This window comes from Thunnus albacares, chromosome 5 (assembly GCF_914725855.1).
Source record: "Thunnus albacares chromosome 5, fThuAlb1.1, whole genome shotgun sequence".
NCBI lineage: Eukaryota > Metazoa > Chordata > Actinopteri > Scombriformes > Scombridae > Thunnus > Thunnus albacares.
Window position 1 is genome coordinate 21,529,781 of NC_058110.1, and position 27,588 is coordinate 21,557,368.

General features: G+C 41.9%; 2 protein-coding genes across 7 annotated transcripts in view; one reads left to right on the forward strand and one right to left on the reverse strand.

The window, feature by feature from the left end:
• Window positions 1-17,437, reverse strand: part of LOC122982351 — a 37,769-nt gene extending 20,332 nt beyond the window's left edge. The window contains exons 1-2 of one of the 4 annotated variants that reach the window (XM_044351576.1): window positions 17,375-17,437; window positions 15,767-16,104 (exon numbers count right to left, since the gene is read on the reverse strand). The gene's annotated coding sequence lies outside the window, so the exon portion shown is untranslated. Of the gene's footprint in view, window positions 1-15,762; window positions 16,155-17,044; window positions 17,061-17,374 lie in introns of those variants that run through there. The other 3 variants (XM_044351577.1, XM_044351579.1, XM_044351575.1) reach the window with 3 other exon arrangements.
• nkain4 (sodium/potassium transporting ATPase interacting 4) overlaps window positions 16,595-27,588 on the forward strand; it is a 55,406-nt gene continuing 44,412 nt past the window's right edge. The window contains exons 1-4 of one of the 3 annotated variants that reach the window (XM_044351584.1): window positions 16,595-16,686; window positions 20,272-20,373; window positions 20,741-20,960; window positions 22,013-22,434. In XM_044351584.1, coding sequence (XP_044207519.1) covers window positions 22,381-22,434 — 54 coding nt within the window. In that variant the 5' untranslated portion in view covers window positions 16,595-16,686; window positions 20,272-20,373; window positions 20,741-20,960; window positions 22,013-22,380. Of the gene's footprint in view, window positions 16,687-20,271; window positions 20,374-20,740; window positions 20,961-21,098; window positions 21,116-22,012; window positions 22,435-27,588 lie in introns of those variants that run through there. The other 2 variants (XM_044351585.1, XM_044351586.1) reach the window with 2 other exon arrangements.

Genomic DNA, 27,588 nt, shown 5'->3' on the forward strand with positions numbered 1-27,588 from the left:
AATGAACATCTTTTTCTCTCCTCTGAAGTATCAGCCTAACTCTCGACATAACTGTAATACAGAGAAAGAATTTGACAGACAACCCCAGCTCTCTGCTTTTGCTTTAGATGCATTATTCATCTGTGTGCCAATTTGGAGGAACCCTCCCAATCCCCCAGCTAGCACCAAAAAGAGGAGAGGCGAGAGAGTGAGCAAGAGAGAGAGAGAGAGAGAGAGAGAGACAGGCAGACTAGAGAGAAAGAAGTCACAGCGAGAACGTCAGAAAAAGAGAAAGACGGGAAAAAAAAAGGGAGAGGAGAGGGGAGAGGAAAACACCAGAACAAAAGAATGAGTGAGACAGACGCAAAAAAAGCGGGAGCGGGAACGGCTCAATCTCTCCGCTGCAATGTAGTGAAACATCCAAACAGGATTTCAAATGATCCAGGGAGACTTCTCCCTACATGTTTTGATATTCCCAGCTCTGCCCAACTTGTCTGCGCAGAGCAGATTAATGACGATTTCCACGCTAAAGACTCTTAAGCCTGTCGAAAACACAGAGAGAGCAAAGACCACGGGCCTGGAGCTCACTTCGTTTAGCCTAAAACCAAACTGCTTGCTGTTGCTAAATCGAAGTCACACAGGCTGCAGTATATGCCAGTGCAAGCATGCTGTCAAACATATGCAAACACACACTCTTCATAACCGCACCACGACGCCGGGATCCACCGTTTTTCGCTCGTTGTGTGCTCTGCCATCACGTCTTGCTATCTCTAGTGTCTTGATATTGTCAGGATCATCCCAGCATCCCTCCCCATATCCACACTGGCAGCTGTTGAAGCCGTCCATCCTGGGACAGCCTGCCCCAGATTTAACCCCGCACACTCAGACTCCGTCTCACCCTCGCCCTGTTTCCAGGTTTGTTCCCTATTATGGCAGCAGCCTGTCACACGTACAGACCAGATCTCTTTAACATCGCAGCCTAACAGAAGACAAAGTGGTCACTCATAGCAGCACCTCTTCACCATGATGAATGTGAGTGTGTGTGTGTGTGTGTGTGTGTGTGTGTGTGTGTGTGTGTGTGTGTGTGAGGGGGAGGGGGAGTGGGGATGGGAAGTGTGTGGGCTGGATCAGTAGGATTGCTGTTTAATCTGCCACCGTCTCCCCATAACATAGCTCGGAGCTTTTATACCTAACAGCTGGTTGCCCACGTTACTGCACTACATAGAAGACTGCCTGGCTGTAGATACCTACAAACCTCACTATTTAATCTCAATTTAAACACATACTGTACAATAATGTCTGTAATATATCTGATGTGCTTAGTTAATTATTTCCCAAAGACTCGCTACTACGTGATCATTTCTACTGTAGCGTTACGAAATAGCATTAATGAATGTTGCCGCTGTGAAGGGCGTTGGCTCACACTCCTCTGCTGAAGGATCTGTCAAACCGTGGAGCTGCTCTGAGGATTCGCCTGTCAGATTTGGCCTTATTTGTCAGTTTGCTGTGATTCTGCTCCCTCAGCTTTGTCGTGTCACCACTCGGATTGCTTCAGAGAGCTCCCGGGAGTCGCTCACATGGAGGGTATATGCCAGGCCTCGTAGCTGATTTACATCAGGTCAGTCCTTGCCGAGACAGACGGAATGCTTAAGCTCTACCAATAACACTAGTTATGAGGATTTAAACAGCAATGATAATCTCCAGAGGTGCTGTCATCACAATCAAATGAGGCTGTAAAAAATAGGGCTTACTCTTCATGCAGCACTGACAATTTATTTTAAACTATTTAATATTAGAGGTGCAGGAAAATTGCCAGTTTGCACTATGAAGAATTGTCCTCTTTTACATTTTAATATACTGTATGACTACATTGACAGAGTGACTGCACTGACTTACCTGTGCATCTACATATGTGTAGGTGCACATGTAATTTCATGTAAATGCAGAACAAAATTAGGGCTGCAACTAATGATTATTTTAATTATCAATTAATATGCAGATTATTTTTTTGATTAATCGTTTTGTCTATAAAATGCCAGAAAATTGAGAAAAATGCCCGTTGCGATCACTTAGAGCCCATTGTGATGTCTTCAATTGTCTAATTTTGTCCGATCAACAGTCAAAAATCTCCCCCAGTTTCCTCTCAGACAGACGACACAGAGAAGCTTCAAATCCTCACATCTGAGAGGTTGCAACCAGCAAATACTTGGCATTTTTGCTTAATAAATGAGCAATTATTAGACTATCAAGATACAGTAGTTGCAGATACATTTTTGGTCCATCTACTAATTGACTAATTGTTGCAGCTCTAGACAAAATATTAGAAACACCGCTATTCACTATTGACTACAGTCTCAAAAATGATCACAGATGAATGGATGATCCAAAAAACATTGTCAGCGTCACAAAGGTAGGAATTATTGCAGGTGTATTGTGTTGGATTGCTAGATAAAGGTGTACCTAATGAAGTAACTCAATATATACTGTATATAAGACACATTTTTGAAGCTTCAGGCTATGTGCGCAGTTATTTTGTGATCAAACTCCAAAGTATTTCTCTTCCTCAAGACAGACTCAAAAGAATCCCAGAGTCACACGCTCCCACAAATCATTTATGGCAGCCCAGCTCGATGGAAAGTTAACTGAGAAACATTTAGATTTTTCAGTTTCCAAGGGCATTTATGTGTCACGGCCCTGTTCAGTTTTTCTGTATAGATCCTCAGACATCACAAATTCATTCAAAAACTCAGCACAACATCTGATGACTTCAGGATTATACCCCCATGTTTTCGCATGCAAACCCCCCCCTCAAAGTCAAACAAGCATGAATGCAAAAAGAAACACACACACATGCACGTGTAGACCCACATGGCAGCGCCAGTTCCCAGGTCTCGGGTGGCGAGTGATGTTTTCACACTTGTGTGGGGAGATTGCTATTTCTGCGCGGAGCCAGATAACTCAATTATTCATCGCGGATGCTGGTGCACTCACTTTACCTCTATAAGAAAGAGGGCGGGTGTGTCTCGCTCAGACTGTGTGTTCCATATGTGTGTGTGTCTACGTGTGCGTCTGAGCGTGCGCAAGTGCGAGAAGCCCTCCAACGGAAGATGAACCGCTGACATGCCACATCACACAGTAGGAGAGGAGAGAGGCAAGAGGAGAGAAGGAAAAGAGGCTGTCATAAACATGGCAATCAAAGAGATATGAAGCGGGAGGTGAGGATCAAAGAGCAGAAGGAGAAGAGGGAAGGAATTAGTTCCGTTATCTTCTCTCTAAGCCAACTGTGCACCTTACAAAGAAAAATACTTTTTGAATTACCAGCAAAACTGAAACTCAGCTACCGTGGCGTTCAACCTTTCTGCACAAGAGGGCATTTTAAGCACCTCCTGCAGTCTTGCTCCTGTGGTCTGAAACTAAAGCATACCACACCTGTTGTTTTTACTCTTACGAGAAATCTTCCGGCACATGCATAACACACTGTTTTTCTTGTCATTTTTTTCTTTGTCTCAACAAAAGTGCAGAAAGACAAAACAAAAACGAAAGGGGAGAGAAAAAGCACGATATTTGACTAAGTAGGTGACGTGGGAGGTTTAAAACCCACAACATGCTGGCTGTATTGCCTGATCTTGGGTTTGTGGGTAGACGCCAACTCAGCCACAGGCCTTTACACGGTATAGTCTTAAGGCCATGGTTCAGTGTGTGCTACTTAAGGGTGTGCCATGTCCATAGACTGTAAAAAATAATGGACATAGCCACCATGACGTCACCCACTGGTTTGTGGACTCCCTTTTGGAGTCTTGAGTTTGCCTTTTGATCGTTGCCATCTTGGATTTTTGGAGCCAGAAGTGACCATATTTGGACGAGAGGGTGGAGCTGACCCTAATGCTAGCAGCTAGCTTGGTTAGCATGTTGCATTTACAGTCTATGGTTAAATGTGATAATGCTAATGCTAATTTTCTCTAGTGAAAAACAGGCTTAAAATCATTAAAACAAAATGTACTTACCAGAAAAAAAACTGAATATCTCTCCCCTTAAAGGGTCTTTCAGAACAACCAAAGGCTGAACAAGACTTTTTTAGGTGACCAAAATTAGTTACAATTAACTTTCATGAATGCTATGGCTACACCTATACTGTGAATCTGGGGTTACGCCATGGTTATGTTACCTCACCAACATTGTGGTAGCAGCTCTCACTCAAAGTGGCCACGCCCTTAATAGTGCATAACTTTAAGCGTGAGTTATATAAAAATTCACTCCTCATACAGTTGTCATGAAATGGGCATGAGTCATGAGTGGGGCATTTTAACATGGGGGTCTGTGAGGTTTGACTCACTTTTGGAGCCAGCCTCAAGTGGCCATTTGGGGAACTGTAGTTTTTGGCACTTCCGTGTTGGCTTAATTTTTCAGCCCTGGAGGTTGCCGCTTGGCCATATCATACTGTTCACGATAACACTGGTATAATTTTTAATATGGTAAAAAAAAATAATATCGTGAAAACGATATTCCAACATGTTGACGTAATGACGTCACACCATTACAAAGAGCAACAACAAGCATGGCTGAAGGCAAAAGTAACATCACTACCGGCTCCATGGTGGAGGAGTCAGTTCCAAAAAGGGGAGCAACTACAGTAGTGAGGAAATGGTTTGATTACAAAAGATCAGATGTACATCGATTCACAGTAATATGTAAGAAGTGCAAGAAGACTGTGACAACAAAAGGGGCAATACAACAAACTCACTTCACCACCTCAAGCAGGCGCACCCTGCTGAGTACGAGGAAAGCCAAAAGGAGTTCAACAGCTATTTTGAGTTCTAAACCAAGCAGACATTGTTTACAAATTAAAGAACTGAGAGATAATTCTAGTTTTTACTGAATATTGGAAGGCAAACTGTTACATTTATGCTGACATACAAAACTATAACCCTTATTTTGTTGCAATTGTATGTTGTTGAAATTAATAACAAAATATTTTTCAGTATTTTGTCATATCACAGAAACTACCTGAAATATCGTGATATTATTTTAGGGCCATATCGCCCACCCCTAGTGCTACAATGAGTCCACAAACAGCTGCTGAATGCTGCCCCTAGAGCACATTTATCAACCCTGACACCATATGGAGTCCTTGGAGGTCCTGAGCAAACACATTGCTCACACATAGCCTATAGACACACACACATGTACACATATGCGCATGTTAAGACAATTACAGACACAATGACAAATCACACACAAATTATTATACATATGATAAAAAGAAAAACAAATGAAACCTAGTAACATACACACATTTTCCAAATATTTTTTATATATCTGCATATTTTGCACATTGGCCGCACCTTGTGACATCAATCTTTGATGTAAAAACAAGTAAAGTCGTGCACATTTAGGGCAGACACATAACTCTGTGTCAGTGGCAGCCTATCTCTGCTTGTGCCCGCTACCCTTATTTCCCTGAGGACGACTCCGGAGAGCCAATTGGAACAGTTACACATGTCGACACTTCCATGCAAGCATTTACCACAGCACCCGCCCAGTGGCTCTTTTCATCAACTTTACACTCTGTAACACACACACACACACACACACGCATATACTGTATGTACATGCAGTAAATTCACAGAAACACAATGACACGTGTGCACAGATAAACTTAGCTATCTCATTTTGACAGATGACCAACACACACACATTCATACACACTTTCCTCCACTTTAATCCTTAGGGCAGGCAGAATCTATGAGTGATTTATTTTAAACCATTCCCCTGGGGTTTTACGGGATTGAGCTGGTACTCAATCTGATCACAGCACTGACTTTCTACGTCAGCAAATTTATGAATGTACCCCCTTAGCCTGGGATTGTTTGGGTGTGCATGTGTGTTTGCAAGCAGGCTAATGAGGGATAGAGCAAGAGGCTGGAAGTAGAGATGTGGGGAGAGGAGGTAGGGCACATACAGGAACATGCGCTGTGATGAGTGTATACTGTAAGTTATCATACTGTCTGCAGCACACAACCCCCATGGTTTTGGGTGAGTCACTTTCTGCACTTGTAAGCTCGCTTTCAACCTCACATGCCCCGATATGCAACGCAGTTTCTGTTAGTGTGTGTTTGATTGTGCAAATGAAAAAAAAAAAGCACAGCATGAACATCAAATGCCCTGTAAAAGCTACGCTCTGACACAACAAAACCAAAGTGCGACACACCCCTCAACCGTCACGCTACCATCTCCCATTCAGTGCCCAGTGCTAAGTACCATCCAGATGACTGTGTCTAATTTTCACTGGATATTCCATTTCCATTTGAAAGGTGGTTAGTGCCCATTGAGCAGTGTTATCATGGCTGTGCAGACATAGAGAGGCTCCCCCTGCTCCTCCCAGCCTCAGACGGAGAAGCCATCGATTTGATTCAGTCTTAAAAGCCAGGTCAGCCTCGACAATGGCGGCTTATGGAAAAGCCATTACCTCAGGTGAATTCTGAAATGTTAACCTACATGCATGTTTTGCGATCAATCTCCCTCCCTCCCTCCCTCCCTCTCTGACTATCCTACACAGCATCGCAGATGAAGAGGAGACTGGAGAGAGAGCTCTGTGGGTTGCTTCTCAATGGAGTATGCAGGCTCCTCTCTAGGTGAGTCATGCTGCCTTTCTTTACACTTCTTGTCCAAGGCCACCTACCTTACACCTCCACTCCAGCACAGCTATTGCCAAGTTACTATGCCTGCTCATCCATTACACTACTCACAGCTTCTGACACTGTCGAAAAGTCACAGATGACTAATCGGATCCAGCTGAAATGCCTGCTGCTACACTGAAAATATGTGATGTTTAAGGCTGAAAGCCATACACAATATGGCTTATATACAGTATATTAGTTAACTATTATGTCATTTGCATAGTTGAGTGGTGTTAGATTATAAGAATGGCATGCTGTGTCTCTGTCTGTGCTGCTATTTCTGGTTAACGATGGCAGTAATCCAGTTGAAAACTATTCAAAGCAGAGCCACTAAGCAGGGAAAGAGGCACTTTTAATCAGGTAATGTAATAGCTAATCATTAAATCAGTGGCTAGCTGTTCAGACAACACATAGAGTTACATGAGATTTTGGGCTGCAACTAACAATTATTTTCATGATCAATTAATCTGTTGTGTATTTTCTTGATTAATCGATTAGTCATTTGGTCTTTAAAATGTCAGAAAATGGTGAAAAATGTTTCCCAAAGCCCAAAGTGACATCCTCTAATGTTGTCTTTTGTCCCAGCAAACAACCCAAAGATATTTGGTTCACTAAATTAAGTTTTCATAGAAGACTAAAGAAACCAGAAAATATGATGATGTATGATGATATGATGAATTTGTATTATATTATATTCATTTGAGAGGCTGGAACGAGAGAACTTTTTTAATTTTTTTCTTGAAAAATGACTGTATACATAATCTGTATACAGGACTAAAGTTAGTTGTGCTAGCCATCTGGTTATATCAGTAAGTGAGTTTTCTTCATAGCTGATGAGCAACATCACAAGAATAACTCAGGCTGCTGTAGAGAAAAACAATGTTCAAAATCTTCTGAATTTCAACTTAAGCGTGAGTGCAGTGAAATACTTCTTTAGTAGACAAGATGAATCTACTGCACAGCAATCACTGGCTTCTTTCAAACTGGCAAAATGTAAAACATGCCACATTCAATAAAAGTCCTACTTCTGGGCTAATCTGGTGTTTTGAGTTCTATAAGGGAAACTTGAAAGGAGCAACATAAGATTACAATACATTAATATTTTACAGACATTGCTGCTCAGTATGGGGGAAGCAAATGATATCAGTAGTGATTTCACTTGGTGTTTGACCTGCTGGCCTTGCATGTTTGCTGTCAATGAGATGTGTGTGTGTGTGTGTGTGTGTGTGTGTGTGTGTGTGTGTGTGTGTGTGTGATAGTGTGAATCGTGTTAATATAGTGCAGGGGTTCTGCTAATTGGGTTAGCGCATGGCTTGGTTAATTGGGTTAGCAGAGATTCCATGACAGCTATCACGCCGACAGACCCAGTCTGCTATTGATCAGATGGGTGAATGAAAGGGACCAACACAGCAGGTGCTTTCATTAAACAAGCGCAAGCACATGCAAACACATTGTACTGCACGTACACACACACACACACACACACACACACACACACACACACAAATGTGTCAAATTACACTGGAACTGCATCGGCTTGAGTCTGACAGAGGTAGGGTAGAGGTGTATAGATCCCATCAAATAAAAATACCAAAGTGCTGACGGGTATTCTCGACCACAAAAATGGTCGAAAATGACTAAATAAATATGGATTTGTATGTGTGTGTGTGTGTGTGTGTGTGTGTGTGTTTGCATGAACGAGAGAAATACGTGTGTGAGGGAGAAAAAGACAGAGACCACTTGGGACCTCGGCTCTCTTTCATGTGGAGGTGAATACATAAATAATAAAATTAAATCATCAAAAACAGACCAAAATAGTTGCAGCCTTTCTCTCAATAATACACACACACACACACACATTCTTCAAAGTTAAATTAGTTGGTTCTTAAAATTTGATAATCTATATATTAAAATGTCAAAATGACGCACAATTTACACAAGATTAAAATAATCTATGTATAGAGATAACAGTCTTCTTGATTAAAAATGTAATTTTACAATAAAATGTCAGTGATGTGTTTGTGTATCTCCAGGCTTTGATGTGCTGCTTGCTTCCGTAGCTACCCATTATCTGATGGTAGCTAGGTGCAATCTGCAAGGTGTCAGGGGAGAGAAGCACTAGGCTAAATAAAGATATTTTCAAGGTTTTCAGGCACCAAGAAATCTCAACCCCAGTTGTGTCATTTCACTTCCTCGCTTAACACAATCTGCTGCCTCCTAAAATAGCTCAGTGTTTCTCTGAAGCCGGGCTCTTGACTTAACACCAAGTTAGACAGATAGGATGCGTGCAGCAAAAATAAAAAAATAAAAAGAAAAGGCTATGTCAATGCATAAACCACAACATCCTCGCTGCGACATGCACACAAAACCCACTGCAAGATCTGGAGGTTCACTTTGTGTGATCCTGCTACGTACTATGAGATACGTATACACATACATTTGACTGCTATGGTTTCAATATAGGAAGATCACAGAGCTGGGAAAGTGTGTTTAACATCTAGCCTCGTGACAAAAGTCTATGACCTTTATTTCACTCTTGAAAAACTGAACAGTATAACTGACCTCACGGAGAAAAATGTCGAGTCTGACGCAAGTACTCATGTAAAGAGATTTCTCCAAATCTTGACAGTTGTTCAATACCAAAAAAACATCATCTAAATGGATTAGCCCTCTCCTGCTGATGTTTTGATTTGCTGTGAACTATTCTTTAGAGCCGAAGGCAGCCTCTGGAGTGGAGTTCAGCTGATGTGATCTCTCTCTCTACAAGCCACTCTTATTAAGCAGCACCACTAAAAGCCTGAGGATTCTCTTACTAAACCAATCAATAAAGGATCTGCCTTGCCACAGTCCCGAGAGTCCCCGGCTCCACCCTTAATTCTTCCTCCAGCTTCCACTGTCCCAACAGTCTCGCTCATTCATGGTAAGCATAGGAGGGTGAAGTGGGGGAAAGCGCTACTGTGCATTCGTGTATGTGTGTACGCATAGACCCCAAGACCGATCTGATACCGCATGCATCGCTATCTCGAAACCTCAGGAGGTAAAACAGGTGAAAACGGTCCTCTGAGGAAAAGCTGAGGAGCAAACCGCCTGTTAATGAATAAATAAACACACAAGTCAGCATGAATGCCCCGCTGTCCTCGCGCTCTTCCAGTGCAGAGGCTGATCTTCCATCGCTAACACCTGTGTGACTGTCAGAGGAATCAATAAACAGCTACTGTTGCAAAGGTGAACTCGCCCACCGGCAGCCGCACACTGGCTGTCTGTGTCTTGAACAGGAAGAGACATTTATAGCGGAGGGACACTCCTCATATTCATGTTATTACCATAATTGTGTTGCAAATTAGGGAAAAACATACAAATAAATACATACTAATATGCAAATAAAGACAGATGGCTGAGTGGGGCGTAGAAACACACGCACATACTTGCACAAACACATATGCTACACACATTATATCCTGTTAATATATATTAAGTCACAACAGATACTGCATTAGAATGTTTACTGAGGCAACAGCATACATTAGTCTGTTTATCTCTGTTACAGTTATCCTCCTCTTCCTACCTGATATATCCACTCACAAGATGGTCCTCATACCTCAGTGTAGCTGCCGCATATGTTAAGATTACATCATTAAATGATCTCGATCTAATGACGCAACAGGCCCATTTCTAACTGCAGATGTGTTTGCTACTTTATGGTAGAAGTTTTTTTCTTGCCTTGTGAGCTGCTGATCTGGTTTGTTGCCGCCGTGTGTATTTTCATGGAAGCTGATATTAAATTTGCTGGGTAGAAGTGCGAAGCAAAGTCTAAAGAACCACACCTGTAGCCAGCAAATCACTGTTTTGAAGCTCAGCATAAATCAGGAGCATTAAAAAGCGGTTATGTAACACTCCTCCCTTTCCAGCAAGAGCAGGCGATATTTTTTATGTTAAAATGCACCTAACAGCACGAAAAAACAAAGTAGAAGTGTGGAAGAGAGGGAGCATCCCCGTCCTCGTTAATGAGACCCAGGTGATTCGCTCTGTTTGCGCAGATTAAACTGTTGTTGGTATAAACACTTCTCCGCCCACAAAAAGTGACAAACTCAAACTTTAAGTCTGTTTTGTCAGCGATACACACAGAGTTCCCTGCTGTACTTTAGCTGTGAGGCCTGAACGCTGAGTGGAACAGTCCGACAGCCGACGGCAGAAACAGTGCCGAAGAAGGTCACGCTGAGTCAAGTTTCCTTAGGTCGCTTAAAAATTGTGTCTTTGCAAACTCACAAATGTCTCTGCGGTATCTCTGTCTAAACGTAGTAGATCTCCGTGTACTTCAGACTGACTTTTTTACACGTGGGAACCACACTGAATATTTTTGAAACCACAGGTGGAAGATAAACGGAAAGGGACGTAGCTGATAGTGTCTGAGATAAGCCATTACTGAAAAGCCACACTTGCATATTTAAAAGAAGTTCACTAGGCTAAATAATAAATCAATAGAGAGAAACAAATAAGCGTAATAAGTGGTTTTCATTAACTAAAATGATTGCTGAGTTGGGAGTGAGATCACATTAGATTACCTGATGAGGACCTGCGGGTCTGTTATTTCATTAAACAATGCAGAATAAAGTTTGGTGTAAAAATTGTAGCTTAAAAAAAATAAAAGGCAACACAAGTTGGCACGAGCTTCAAGGGAAGAGGATGTTATCTCTGAACTCACGTGCTCGGCTGCTAAAGGGGAACAGAGAATGCAGTACATTATCTACATGTAATAATGGAGCTGCAGTATTCAGAGCAAGCACTTTATTACATGTTCATGTGTTATGATTCTATCACATTAGACATTATGGGGAGTTAACAGCATATGTATGTAAATCACTGCTTTGTTGTTGCTGTTTTATTTATTGTGCTTGCTCTTGTATATAGTCGTGTACAGGGACATTATGCTGTAATGCTGCTGAGACATGAATCAATACTTATGAATTACAGTGCTCCCACTCTAATGGGCGAGCTACTCCCAATACGGTACCAAGCCTGAAATGTATTTAGTGCACACTGACATGACGGATCCTAAACTACCCATGTACTCAACAATATATGGTGAGGATTCTGTATAATTGTGTGTTCAATGTATGGATTGAAAAATCACAAAGACTGGTGTGAATTTTGAGATGTCATGTACTGTGAAAAGATGAAGGTCTGACTGGTCGGTGTACTTTTTCTTTCTATGTTTTAAGGGTGAGTATCACCAATGTACTGGACCATATAATTGTTCACCACTGGATTAAACAGAAATAAAACATAAAACTGTTGCAAATGTGAAGATTTGCTGCTTTTCTTAATCATATATGACAGTAAATTGAATATCTTTAGGTTTTGTACTGTTGGTCGGACAAAACAAGCATATTGAAGACATCACCGCGGGCTTAGAGAAATTGTAAATGGCATTTTTTTCTCCACTAACGATCAATCAAAAAAGTAACCGGCAGATGAATCGATAATGAAAAAGACAATTCCTTCTGTTCATTTTCTTGCTGCTTGCCATCCCTTGCAGACACATTCTCAAAGTTCTTTCTGTCTTTCTTTCTTCAGGGCCCACTTCCTTTTTTTCCTCCTTTGGTCTGTGCAATGCTTCTTATTGCCCTATACACAGTATTAATAATTGAGAGCATTTTATGCAGACAGTGAGTTTTGGTGCCCTGAGCCCTTTGGTCACGGATCCATGGCACTAATGCTGGGTGGCAGGCCAGTTTGAGGCCCCGTACTCCAAGTCCAGGCTAGGGCACATCTGTCTGGCTGACTGGCCAATCTACGGCCCCCCAATCCCTGAGCTATTATGCACACAGCTGACATGCACGCATGCACGTGCGCATTCACACTTTCAGGATTCACGGACCATTTACTCTCTGATCTGTAGAGCTCACATCACACTTTTGCACCTTTTACAAACAACCCAAAGGCTATAGACAATGACTGACGTTTTCCAATCCCTCAATAACTGTGAGCCGCTTTGTTCTCATAGGAACATTATCATTCTTACTCACTCACACCATCATACGCAACTATACCCTCTATAATGCAAGTGAGAAGTGGTAGTTTGTATGAGAGAGAATTGTATTGTTTATAAGACAGGATGATGGTATGTGAGAGAGATTGAAAAATATGTCTGACAGAACTGAAAGCGTGTGTGTGAAGACTATAATTGTGTGTGTGTGTGTGAGAGAGGATGATAACCTAGGAGACAGAGCGAAAGATTGTGTGTGAGAAAGAATGACGGATGGGAAATAGTGATGTTTCAGAGAGTTTTAATTTGAGAAAGAATGTCGTTTCATTGAACAGGAAGGCAACTGAAATGATAAGCTCCTGACTGCCTCACAGACATCTTGGAAACAAAGCGTGTTCTTACCCAGTGGCTTTGCTAGCAATGTTTAGGCTTCAAGGAGAATTTAAATCGAGCCACAGATGATATAAGGACAACTTTAAAAGTTTTGTCAGAACAACAGCAAGGTCACTTTGATTTATATGATTATTTACCATTTCTTCTTCTTGGTTTAAAGGGCTGTAGGCCAGGAACTGAAAATGTTTTCAGTTCCTGGATGGCTCCTGGATTTCTCGTATATATATATTTACGCTATCAGTGTGCTTTACTCACACTTCCTTCATCAATCTCATATAATTGTACCTTGCAGTACAGTCTTACTTTATGCAAATTTGACCACTGTGTTTGTGGAGTGTGTATGTACTCACCCTAAACAGCAAGTGTTATATTTGTACATTTGCTAGCTAGTGTACTATGTATGAGACTGTTGGTATGTTTGTGTGACAACTCAGACTCAATCCAACCTCAAAATGTACCAGAAATCACAATTCTTTCTATTATTTTCCTCAGAATCATACATAATAATAAGTATTAAATGAATAAGTATGAATTTTATGTTAAATTTGAAACATTTTCAGCTCACCGCCTCTAAAATTTGCATTCAGTATGAACACTTTGACACTTAAAAGTATAGTTGTGTGTGTAAGAGACAATAGTTCTGTGTGTAGGTCACTGTGTTGGTGTATAGAAGAGGCCTCAGGCTATTTGCATGTGCTCGGAGGATTAGTAGCATATGTAGATTATGATTGACTAGATGTGAGTACAAGAAATTATGATTGTGGATGTAAGAAGGTGTCTGTGAAGTATAGAGATGCTGTGTGTAGGCAGGTATGATTTATGACCTAAAAAGCCACTCATAAATATTGCTCCTTAGGCACATGTCTGCACATGTGTTTATGACAGAGAGAGTACATATATATATATATGTATGCATGCAGGCATTGGAGACAAAAGGGAGATAGACAGAGTACTGAAGTCACGGTGCAGGTGTGCAAGTGTGCAAGAGAGCCCAAGAGAGTGTGTTCATTTCTACGAAATGAAGGTAGGGAGGGATGATGGGATGGAGTGTGGATGGGAGGGGAGGGAGGAGGAGGAGCGCTCCAGTCCTGTCGCCTTGGGTGCATCAGCAGCAGGAATTGTTCTCTGCCCTGTGGGGGCCATCTGACTGTTCTGTCACCCTCCACAGAAGGCTGACTCTGCCTTAAAGTGCTCGGCCCCACGCCTGCAGTTCGACAAGCTTGATGTTTAATACATACACGGGGAGAATATTGAGAACGCCTCGGGAGAAATGCAGCACACAGGCTGTAAGGGAGTTTTTGTCAGTTTGTAGAACAACCAAGAATAGAGGAGCTCCTGTGCAAAGTGTGCGTGGGTAGACTGTGAACATAATTGCTCGGGATTTGAACCAGAGCTGGAGCTCCATCGCAAATTTGAAACACACAAGATCCAGGAGTTAAGCGCCTCTCAACAGAACGCACTTGTAGTAAGTGCAGCTTCATACTGGTGATTGTGTAATAGCTGTAAACGTCACATTCATACATGACGCCTCCTTTAAAATAAACAGTCATGAACTTCACACGTAAGCTGAAATTCTTCTCCCAAAGTGCTCCTGCGCCTCTGCGATCAGCACCAGTGCGTAATTCAGGGCATCACTCCTCAATAAGGCCCGGAGAACGGGCCTCAGGGGTGACCCTCCTGCTTAAGTCAACACAATGAGTGTAATGAGGTGAAATACACACACACACACACACAGGCACACACGCGCACACGCACACTGGAGATGGGAACCCTTGCTGCATAGTAAGTGCATTTCATTCATCTACATGCACTGAGACTGCTGTGGAAGTTCTACTCACACCCACACCCACAAATTCAGCAGCACAGCCAGCATTTCACTCTATAGCTTATTCCAGGTGAAAGAATCATAACACATGGAATCTGACATATGTAGTCAAGGGAAAAGATTAATGATGATTTCTATATCACTCAGGAATGTTGTCATTTCCAGGTAGACATCATTGTAAGCCAATGATGGATCTTAAAGAACAGAGTGTGTGTTTTTTTGGTGAAAAATATCCTCCAACTCACTGATTAATGCTGAAGATTAAACATGAAATTGATTTTAACAGCCACTGTTTCCGCCTGACATGTCCACGTCTCCTCTTGTGCTCCTAACAGTCACTGAGTTCTTCAGTTCTGAGTCCATAATTAATCGACCCTGCTGTGTAAGTAGGACTGGTGCCTTTCTCTTTATCATCGCATACAGCAACCCACGCCCTCCGGGCCATCAGCGGATTAATGATGAGTGTCTGTGATTGGAGAGCCCCAAACAAAGGCTTTATTAATTAGGCTCACACCGACACTGTGCAACACATGTTCACTTTAATCAAAACTTTAAAAAAGGGACACGATCGACCCCCCTGATCACTCACTGTAATGCACTGCATGATATTAAACCTTGATGCGTGCATGCATTAAGTTAGGGGTGTGTGCAAGGGGAGGAGGGGAGATGGGTGCAAAGTGCACCATTTTCAAATTGCAACTTTCACACATCGCTGACCAACCGGTTATGCTGCACTTTACTAAGAAGCCTATGAATGATTGATCAGACAGGTGGGATCGAGTAGGGAATAATTCAGAGGCGTTAAAGAGGGGACAGGGACGCGGAACTGTCCAAAACTGTCCAGATGTCATCAAAGTGGAACCAAAAACGAAGGACACGGAGATCGGGTGAATTGTACTCACTCACCCCCCGGTGCGTTAGAGGAGCATCCCGGTGTCTCACGGCCAGCTCTTCGGATGAGTTCTCCTGGGACAGCGCGCCTTGATCCTCACTATCATTCTTTGCAACAAAAAAAAGCTCCAGCCTCCTCACAGCCTCCCGTTACTCTTCTTCTTTGACATCACAGTGAATCTAGGCTTTAATTGTTGTTTCAGGGTTACAGTCGTCCGTCTCTCAGCATGTAGAGCAGAAGTGACAGCAGCGGATTCCTATTTGAGGGGATGCTGACGCGCAACCGGAGGGGCTCGCCTCCTGCCTCTCTCATCTGGCTCCATCAGCGAGGCAGCACCATGTGACTGAAACCACTGTCAACACACGCACAACAACACCTTTAGTTTCCGGTTGAAGCTTTCAAAATCATACGTGATTGACAAACGCAAGGCAAAGTTGTAGCTGTTGGTCCAAAAGTCTGGAGGAATTAAAATAATAAAACATGTAATCTAGAAATATTATATAATGAAGTAATTATTAAATATATATAAAATTATATTAGTCACATATGTATACATATCATATATTATATACTATGAGTGCATGAAATATATAAAATTATAATAATTATATATAAATAATAAATAATACATGAGAGAATACAACTTAAAGGGAAACTTCGGTATTTTTCAACTTGGACCCTATTTTCCCACCTTTTTGGTGACTAATGGAGACTGTTTTTGTCATTGTGTCTAACCAAGAGGGAGGGAGAAGTCTCATTCTGAAATAGGAAGTTTTGCTTTCAAAATCAGCTAAATATACAGCAACCAAACTCCTCCCGGAACTCCTATCCTCTAATTCTGTCCTGGCTGAAGAATGTTTAGCCGATTTCGACAACTCTCGCGATACTTCTCATTGAGAAGCCACAATAACAAACAAACCGGTTCAAGTCAAAGGTAAAGAAAAAAGTTTTATTTCTTTGTATCGTCCTTTCCATGAAGTTGTCAGATACTTAAAATAATCTGAGCCTGTCAGTGGCAAAACAATCACTTTTGGTGGACATACATTGACGGTGCGCTATTGCCCCGTCTGATTACACTGCAGCCCATTTCACGGCTACCTGCTGCAGTGTCCTCGCGCAATACTGGACCAGTTTCAAAAATTGTTGTCCCCAGTAGTCACTTAGACACAAAAAACCGAAAACTATTGTCCAACTTGAAAAATACCGACGTTTCCCTTTAAAGGAGGACCCCGAAATTAAGCACAACCCTGAACTAGCATTAAAAAAGTAAATGATAGTTTACCTTCATTTACCCTCATTTTTTGTTTCCACCAATGTTAAATATTTTCCGATATTTAATAGTATATATAGGCTATGTGTATAAACATAGATTATAACAGATCAATGAGACTTTCAATGCAATGAACTTCGTTCTCATTAACAGCTAAGGCAAGCTAACTGTATGCTAACATTAACCAGGTATAGTTGATTATGTCTGAAGTGTCCATCGAACAACTAAAATGATAAAAATTAGAAATATATTATACTTTTAATATCCAGGATATTTTATATATTACATATTACAAGGATACTTATTATATTTAGTATTAGGCCTGCATGTTATTAGGCTGTCTTGCTCAAACCTGTGCCTAAATGAAGTCTTGAACTAGTAGCAGAGACGAAGCAATGTTCAAACCAGCATCAGTGTGAAGTTCAGGTTTGATGTGAACCAAGGAGGCTTGAAATGAAATTTTTGATATGAAAAACACATTGTTTTTGAATGGGGGTTTTGTAGAAAAAGATGCACTTTTAAAAAGTTTTCCTTCTTGGCAATGTCATCGTGTTTAATAGCTTTGATGAAGTCTGGATTTGAACAGTAGGGTTTTCCATCTGTCAGTGATCTTTCTGGACATGGGGAAGGGTCACCCGATTGACAAATAGCATACTCAGACCTGCCTGATCAGACAGTGAAGGATCAAACTCTTTCTCCCCTATCTAGTTCATGCCTCTAGACTAAAGACTGGACACTATTTTGCAGTCAGGCGTATTTGTAGCAAGGAACTTCCAATTAATCATAGTTTTTAATTTGAAAGAAATCACTTAACATCCTGTATGTGTCACGCTTGTGTCTGGCTTGACGCAGCTATGAAGGCATCCATTCAATTAAAATCGACCTCACAGACTAGCGCCTCTAAGCGGCCAGCGTTAGAATAACATCAACTGCCAAAAAATTATTGTGGGGACTAGTATTTCCTCAGCAAGCATAATCTCATTATAAATTATTGACATGCTCCTCATAATAGCCTCTGTATTTATTCTTCATTGTGTCTGGAATTTTCTTCATGGCAAAATAGTGAAGAAAAATCAGATGAGACTCTGCCTCCGAGGGCACATGCGTAATCTTAAACTTTTATGAGCATGGGCCTAAATAAAGAAAGCATTCATATGCTTGTTGGACAGCCAGTGGTGGCTGTAATTTGCAGCTATGTAGGCTAGTTTGTGTTGATAGATGTCCTTGTAGAGCTGAAAGGAGCAGCTCATGAGGATCAGTAGCCAGATGGGTAAAAGTTCTTTTTAGATATGCGGGTGCCCAGGATTGGAACAAGGTTCCTAATAGCATTAAACAGACTACAAACCCAGTCACATTTAAGGCAAAAAACTGGCTTTTAGATAATGTACCCTTGTGTAGGCAGGATAGTATGTAGCTCATTTAATGGACAGGTTTTAGTATAATAAGAAGGGTGCCTTTTAATGCCCAATGTGAATATTTTCTGTATAATAATGTCTTTTGTGCTTTTATATGCCGCTAACACCATACTCCACTATCTCTAGGCGCACGTACGTGCACACACATGCATACACCTCCATGACATCTAACTACAACAAGGACCACAATGGAAGTCCTGTGTTATCCTTGATGTTCTTTTAACTCTTTTATCCTTGATGCAACCATGTAATCTGTCCTTTTTAAAGTGAATTGTCGAATGAATAATATTTTGCTAATGATTTAAGGTGAGGTTATGGTGAACTGTTTGGCATAGTGAGAGTCCTGTGCTGTTTCTGTTGCCCACACTAGTTCCCTGGATGACATACAGTATTTCAGCCTGAATAATGGCATCATTTATAAGCCTGTGGTGTAAGCAAACTAGTATTGCACCACAATAATTTTGGAAAAATCAAATCATTCAGGCTCCTGTAAGTGTAGGAAAGGGTAGGAGGGTGGGATTGATTTTGCTCTCAGGTCTCCTTCAGCCTCAGAAATTATGAATTTGCTGTTAGATAATAGTGAAACAGAGTGAGTTTCCTGCATGGGGGATTTTTGCTGGTATGTTTGAGCGCCAAAACGTGAGAGAAGAGAAACACAGAGGCCATAAGAGAAACAGAGAGAAAGAAAGAGAGAGTGGGAACTAGAAGCGACAGCCTAAGACGCTTTCAAAGAGAGAAAAGCCTTGTCCTTTTGAGGTCTTTTTTCTATTGTTGTCCACTACGAGCCAGACTCTTGGGTCTCCTCCACAATGCAGGTCCCCACAGAGCAGCGCACCACTGGCTGTCCTGTCACTTCACATTAGTGTCTTTGTGGAGAACAGCAGCCCCTGAGGGCCTGGACACACTTGTCATGAAAGAAATGTTCTGGACACACACACACACACATACACACGCGTAGACACACACATACACACACACACACACACACACAAAAGTGAGTTGATAAGGAGGTGTTGGGCAAAATGGGAACACAAGGAGAACCTCCATCAATGCTTCTAATAGAACTATAACAGTGACCTTATTTTAGCCTCGGCTTTCCTCTCTCAGTCTTACTCACTACCAACCACCCACCCACCCACATGACACACATTCGGAAAACATGCTCTCATAAGAAATGCAGCTGTGAATGAGTGAGCTTCATGCATGCAAGAGTTGCAGGACAGTCACAAATGTATTCTACTAGTAGCTCTCGCGCTTGCTTGCGTGATGTGTAACAGTAAAACAAGACATCTGTTACAAGCAAATTGGTTAATGCCGCTGACTACGCACAATAAAATAGTTCCCACATTTGACCTGCTTCAACATGTTAGACCAGCTGGTACAAACGTGGCTTGTGTAGCCAAGTCTTATCAAAATCCACATAATTTTATTGTAAAGATTTAAACGTTTCCAAAGATCGCAAATACAACAGCTTGAATTTGGGGTACAATGTGTATAATATGACTCACCTGATATCTAGAATATCTTATTGTAATTGGGTAGCTGTAGAAACATGATGTTCTAGATTATTATTATTATCTGGAGTATTTCACACAGTATAAGCATCACATGGCTTTAATAAATTGTTGAAACCAGCTGAAAGAGATTATGTTTGACCTTAAAAATATTACTTTGACAAAACAATCCTAACTCAAAGTCTACTTAGTACCTTTTTTTCCGAAGCTTTTAACTGTATCACACAGTCTTCATTATAATTTTTTGACATGTAAGCTCAGTATTTGTCATGATTTCTTCCACTGCATTCCTCATCCTTCTCATCCTTGTCGGTTTACAGGTGAGAAGCGGTGTCAGTGGTGCAAGTTCGGTGGACAACTGAATGAACTCCCAACTGCTGGTGAAGATGGAGAGATATGGTTAAAAATCTTCAGAAACAGTGGTGAGTGGACCTTGAATTAAGAATGTGGCCATTACAGTATATTGTATTGTCATACGATGATGGCTAAACTGTAGTCTATGGATTTCAGTTCACAAAAAAACCCAACAGTCTTGAAAATTAAAAGTTTTTTAAGTCACAGTCATGGGTCTACATGTGCAACATGTCATACAACAGATGCACCACCTGACTGTGCACAGATTACAGATTACTAAATCTGCCTATATGAGACAATAAAATATGATTGGAAAGAAAGTACTGGAGTATAGACAGATGCAGGTGGGTTTTTTTTTTTTTTGCATGACTACTAGTACTGATGCTCAGCCCTTTTTTTTAACTTAACCAAAAAAAGCCCAATTCGTGTTTGCAGGCTGGCTTCCATAAATACCCTCAGGTTATTTTTGGCGATGGAGGAGGGGCTCCTCCTGGTCCCGGGTGCTGGACACAGGTGGGCAGGGCGGCGTGGGACGGCAGAGAAGAGAGGAGAGGAGCGGCACTTTATAGGAGCAGAGCGGAGGAGTGCGTGATGAAATGAGATGTGAAGTGTTCCCTCACTCAGCCCGCAGACGCGTAAAAGATTTATCAAGCTGGTGAGGAGGAGAGGTGGGACCTGCCTCCATACACTCTGACAGTGTATGGAGGAGAAGGAGGAGGGTGACTGAGAGAGTTGCTTTTAAGATCTTTTCTATTATATATCATACCAAGCAGTGGCTACCCAGAAGGCAAATGGAGATCCAAACAAAAGGTCTGTGAGGAGAAAGGGAGGCAGGGCAAGGAGGATTTGGAGAGAAGGGGGGGCAGAGGGCGTATAGAAAGTGAACAAAAGTGGAAGTTGAGGGTAAAGAAACTTGACATAGCCTAAAACACTTAACAGAAAATAATTATAAGCAATAAAGTGCTGCACAGGCTAGATAAGTGGTTTTAAGTGTGTGTGTGCTAAACGAAAATGTATTCAGTTGGTTTTATTTAATAACAGGATGACATTTGTCTTGTGGCAACATTTGTTTAGCTGTGTTAACCTGGATTTACAGAACTAACCAGTACATGTGTCGCATTGTTTATCTGTATTGACCCATGTAAATAAACTGACAGTTAGGCTGGATAAATAATTGAAAAAAAGTTGACATAAGGCTAAACTGAGAAAAAAAATCTGGCTTCCATTTTGTGTAATGACCCTGTATAGTACAATGCGCGGTGCTTTTTAAAAACTTATTAGTGTGTCTCATCATACGGTCACAAGATGGCGCCTGTTCTCCATCTTTAGCATCATTCAATTGCAGCTAATTTAACCCCATCTCCCCTCAACACGCGCTCACCCACGCCTGCGCGCGTGCACACACACACACACACACACACACACACACACTCACACTCACACTCACACACACTCGTTGAATCTCAAAAATAAGACCCTAATGTTTATTTGGGAACAAACACCAGTATGAATCTTTTAACGTTTCCACATAAATATATGCCTGAAACGGGCTACATCACTTAATTTTTACATATAATTGGCACGCCGCCCTTTTAAAGTGGCTTAATGCGTTCTGTCACCATGACAATAAATTGGTTGCTCCTGTTGAAGCATTTTAAATTAACACGCGCTCACTTTTTTCTTTTTTTTTTGCCTGCCACACCACAGACAGCTCCGGGAAACCAGTTGACGCCCTCAGCCCCATACCAGCCCCCGGTCGACTACCCCACCAACACCAACATCCACCCCCCCCACCCCCCAACCCCTCCTCCTCCTTTTTACACACCGGCTCGCAACCATTCACCCAGTCAGTCACCTCAGCTGCGACCGGCCGGCTGTAGCGGAGGCAAACAAACAGCCAGCCAGAGCGATCCCGTCGCGGCTTTCGGCTGAGCAGAGAGACACCGGAGCCGAAGAGGAGAATGGGACGCCGGTGCTTGGATCAGGACTGAGTCTGGTCGGCACATTCGAGCTCCTCCGACCCGTTTCCAAGTCCGTTTCTCCCGACTGAGAGTCACGTTTTCACGGCGAACACAATGGGCTGCTGCAGCGGACGATGCACCCTCATCTTTATTTGCACTTTACAGTTGGTGAGTTGACCCGCACTTGTTTTACAAGTTTTAACACTGCGAGAAAACAGCTTTAGCGTTTAAAATACAGTTAAATACCACAGAGTAAGATTAAATGTCTGTTTTTATTGGACAGTAGGTATTGGAGGCTGAGTGTCACATGTTGAAAACCGATAACAGGACGCTTTATAGAAATGTCACAATATATCCTAAAAGTTACACACTATAAACAAGTATCCATCACCTTTGCTGATATTTGCTCATATTGCGTTTGAATAGAAATCATGACCATGGATTGATAGATTTTGTATTTTGTGCTCATTGTAAGTGAGAGCCTTGTTTATTTTCTTTACCTGATCCATGAGGACATTTGGCGCTGTGACAGAAAACATATGCTGCTGTTGCTGTTAGGAAGTCAGCTCTTCTCAGCAATAACAGCCTCAAGTAGTGACACCGTGATAGACAGTATTGGGGTAACTATGCTGTGTGATCCATGATGAAAGAGCATCAACAAATTTATGGATTTGAACACCGAAATAAAGACTTATCATACATTCAGATACAACCCATCAACTAATTCTACTTCTGTGTGAGGCATCAGCCATCAAAGCCTGTGTCTGTATTTCAGATTAATATCCAGATTTGTCGTTGCCTCATGATGTAAAACATTTAAAACTGCCAACAATACATACATTTCCTCTCTGATCTTAAGATTGAAAGAATTTTTTCATCAAGAAGCTAAATCAACTGTATCTCTGGAAGTGGTGATCCACAAACCACAGCGGATGCAGAGACTTATAGCTCTTTGGAGCATTTCAGTTGCTGATCAGTGAAGTGTGGGACTGTGACATTTTACTGATGGTAACTGTGCAGTCTGAGATGATGCTTCCCATTGACTCACAGGCCCGCTTATCTTGCTACTATCACTTGAGTAGAGTTTACTTGACAGGGTGTGACAATGTTATTTATGGTGGTATTAAAACTGAGCTTGCTCACACCACACAAGCCCCCGAGTAAATGCTGTTTTTAACAGCTAAGGGGAGCAATAAAATCCTCACCAGATGAAGAGTCAAATTGGAAAGTCCTGATATATTGTATCACACATGAGGGAACCCAAGAACAAAGAAAAAAATGGAGAGTTTAGTCATCACATCAACACATAAAAAAAAAAAAGAAAGAATATGTTGGGAAGTGGCAGTTGGTAGCAGCCATATAACTGTGTTGGAAACAAACCCAAGTTTGGTTCGACTAAGTAATAACATGTGCTCTTCCATTTCATCATGTTAGATTCCTCCAAGCCAACATGAGACTTCTCTCTTGGAGTTATAGGTTTGGAGTTGAGATGTTTTTTGAGAGGAAAAAGATGAAGACAATTGGGTTTTTTTTGTTGTTTTTTTTTAGTTTTTTCTTGGTGTCATTTGAATTACTCACTGCTGCATCCGACCGTATTGTCCTGCTGCCCTTTCCCAACCTCATCTTTCAAAATGAGTCGTGGATTTGTGTGTATTTGTGTTTAACACTTGTGTATCTATCAGGTTTCAGCTCTGTAAATTTGTGGGATAGTGAGGAAAAGGGAATTTGAACATTAGAAAGAAAGTCCGCTTGTGTTTACAAGGCTTAGGTCACAATGGCCTCAGTGTTGCTTCCGTATTAAAATCATGACTCATTCTCTGGTGACACACACACAAACACAAACACAGGAGGCTATGAACCCACCTTGAGGGACACACCTGTTTTCCCTTCCCAGACTTCGGACCTTTTTGCCTCATTAGAGAGAAGGAGGTCGACCATTTGTTAAGAGGTTTATAAAGCTGTCAGCGGGCTGCCTAAAAAGTCCCTGAAGACTCCTGGAAACGGCTTTATTTTCCCTCGGCACTATTTCTGGATGACCTGACACTTCCTGTCTGCAGAAACACACACTCACACACATACACACCTGCGCATTTCTGATGAGTTTAACCGGCCAAGAGGGGTCGCATTAAACCTCGCATGACCTTTCAGAAGGTCATCAGGTTGTAGTCGTGTGTGTGTGTTTATGTGCGCGTGTGTGCTTATATGTGTGCGTGTTCACATGAATATACATGTGCGCATGAGTGTGAAGCAGCACAAGGGGCCCCACTTTCCCCTGGCTGAAACCTATGCATTGACAATGAGCCAGGTTATTCCCAGTCCATTACAGGGTAAAACTACCATTAACAAAACAACATACTCTGCTCCTCAGATGTAAAAATAGCCCCTGTGAACCGCTGTGTGTGCTAATTAGCCAGGCAGAGTGCTTTGATCAAACCTCTTTTGGCATCTCGACCATCCCCTAATTGAATTGTGGTGCGCTTTCCTCATCAACAGGCTGAGCGGTGGGACTCATCTCTCTGGGACAGAAGGCAGCAGATAATGAGGCTGTATTGATCGAAACGCCTCTGTTCCCTCTTCTCTTTGCAGCCTAACTATTCCAGACAGTAGGGCTGGATGGTTGTCAGAACCCCCGATCAGCCCCAGAGAATGGCAAGCTCTGGCATGAAGCCCTGTCTGTCTAATGATTTGTTTGTACTCAGAGAAACAGACGAGCTCGTTTTTTTTTGTCTCAACGGGTTGGCTGTTTGAGGTGTTGACCTAAAGCTGACCTGGCATGGAAGCGTTTCGATTGGACAGATTAGGGACCCGGTCCAGACGTATTGTGAATGTCAGCGACTGGCCATGAGGAAGGATGTTGTTCTGACTGAAGCTGATGGCCAATGCAGTTCTTTGGACAGTGGGTGATTGATGAAGGAGACCTCTTCGTTGGTCATGATGGTTTTTCGGGAAAGGGCAGACACACACACATACACCCACACTCATAATCACAGTGAACAAGGGTAATGAGCTCAGAAGTGAACATTGACCCTGAAAATGTCTGGTCATAACTGCGCTGGCAGCACTGACGGATGCAACCTCACAGAGACACTATTTCATGCACCCTTCTTCACACACAGACACACCCACAGACGCAGCTGCGCATTCTGAACTGTGAGTTATGGGTTAGTAGGTCTAGTGTTGGGTAAAGATTACAGCCTGTGTATAAGGGGAGGAAGTGCAGCTTTGTTGGCCTCTGACAAGATGAGAGAAATGAAGGAAAGAGCTGGAAGGGCTTTTATTTGATCTCAGGCAAGGAGAAGAAAAAAGTGGTCCATGTTGTCAAAGTGAATGGCTTGACTAGCACCCAAGTAGGACAAAGTGCTTTCAGTGTAGTGACCCTCGGTATGGAGGGAGTAGAGATGTAGAAGTCTTACCTCATCTTCACCCTTAAAAACTATCAGACTACCCACAAGCTCTATGTGAGTGTGTATGTGTGTAATATGTTGCATCACACTGCCCATTTTTCCTCTGCTCTTTTGATGCCATAACTAGAGAATATACTAACTTTGTAGTGGAGGCTTCAGAGAAGAAGACCGGGTTCAACCAAAGTGCTTCCAAGAAAGTTTTAGCTTAGAAGCAGAGCGCCTCATCCTGAAGAGTGTTATCTCTAAAGGCGTGACATTATCCCTTGGCAGGCATCACGTCATCTCCCACACATTATAAAGGATTTAGGCTGTTTTTTTTTTTCCTGCTTCTCCTGCTAACTCATTTGCTTCATGGAAGCACTAATATTCAAATTTGCTGTTGAATATACATGAGCTTAGAGATGCTGAATGTCTAGCAACATACTGTCTCTCCCACCTCACCAGTTTACATGCACGCGTGCGCACACACAAGGTCTTGGCCTAATACACCACACAGCTGTAATTAAGAATAATTACTGCAGCTGGGCAAATTGCATGGCAATAAAATATTGCATGCTATCAGGCCAACAAACCTGGGTGTGAGAGTTACTGCCACTGTATAATCCTGTTCTGTCTTGCCGCTCCCCGGGAGAGGTGAAATATCGAAACCTGGTAACCAGTGAAATATTAAAGCTGTAAACTGGAAAAAGCTTGAAGATTTCAATTTCAGCAGCTACAGATGCTCCAGAGATGTGTTCAGGCTAACGTGTCTAGTGGGTGTTTTTGTTGAGTGTATGTGTGTAACTTCTTTAGTGTGTCTCTGTGAGTGTGGAGACAAGTGTGATCAATGATAATGAACTGTATTTCCTTGGCAGTGCCAGGTTGATGGAGTAGATAGGCCAGTGGGAATAGAGTGGATGGTCACAGCTCTTTTATCTCTCGGTTTCTTTCTCTTCGTCTTCGCCTCTTTGGGCCCGCTATTAAGTTTTCATAAAGCCTCTCTGGATTGTGATTCATATCATTGTGTGCAGAAACCTGTTTTTTTTTTTTTTTTTTTTTACTATTTGCTTTGACTTGCACAGATGGTGGCAGAATAAGATAGCACTCCTATCTGAATTATCCATGCAGAAACAAATTGTGGTGTCTGTGTGTGTTAGACACAGCTTACTATACAGAGACAGACTCCCTCTAAACTAGGTGTATTCAAAGAATGTCAACAGACATATATATATAGCAATATATTTATCTGCTTTTTAGTTCATTTCTTATTTAGGAAAGTAGATGTAAATGGAGCTGTGACTGGAGTGTATGGAAGGTTTTGAAAACGCATTACTACATTTAGAAAGATACACTCTGATGGTCATATTCACCAGATGTGGGCTGGTGTTGGGGCTTGTAATGTGCTCTTTTTAAGCCTAAATTGACTCTTTGTCAGTTAATTATATGGAAACCAGCAAGCATCGACTATCACTACTGAGCCCAAAGCATTGTAAGCTTGTGTCAAATTCAAGTGCAGTCAAAGCAACAAAGTCAAAAATGACACTTTTAAGAAACATGTTATGTTATAGAACTTAGCGGTTTGATATATGGGTACAAACATCCTCCATCATTTCTAATAATACTAAGCTTGCCGTGCACCACCAACATCTACATTTATTGCAGAAGAGGCAACTAAATATATCCACAAGCCAGACTGAGTAAGACCATAATGTAAAACAAAGCAGTGAAATCTGTGTTGAATTGACAGTAGCCCACTATGAGCTGGAATGGAAGCCACATATATTAATCCTGGTCCCCAAGGCACCATCTCGGCAGTCTACACAGCCATGTTGGCAAGCCTGCTGAAGCCTGCTGGCTACGATGGTTCAGCGGCTATGGAAGGGCGTGATTATTGATAAAAAATTCTGTTAGCAGACATTAGGACCTTGTTAGATTTATT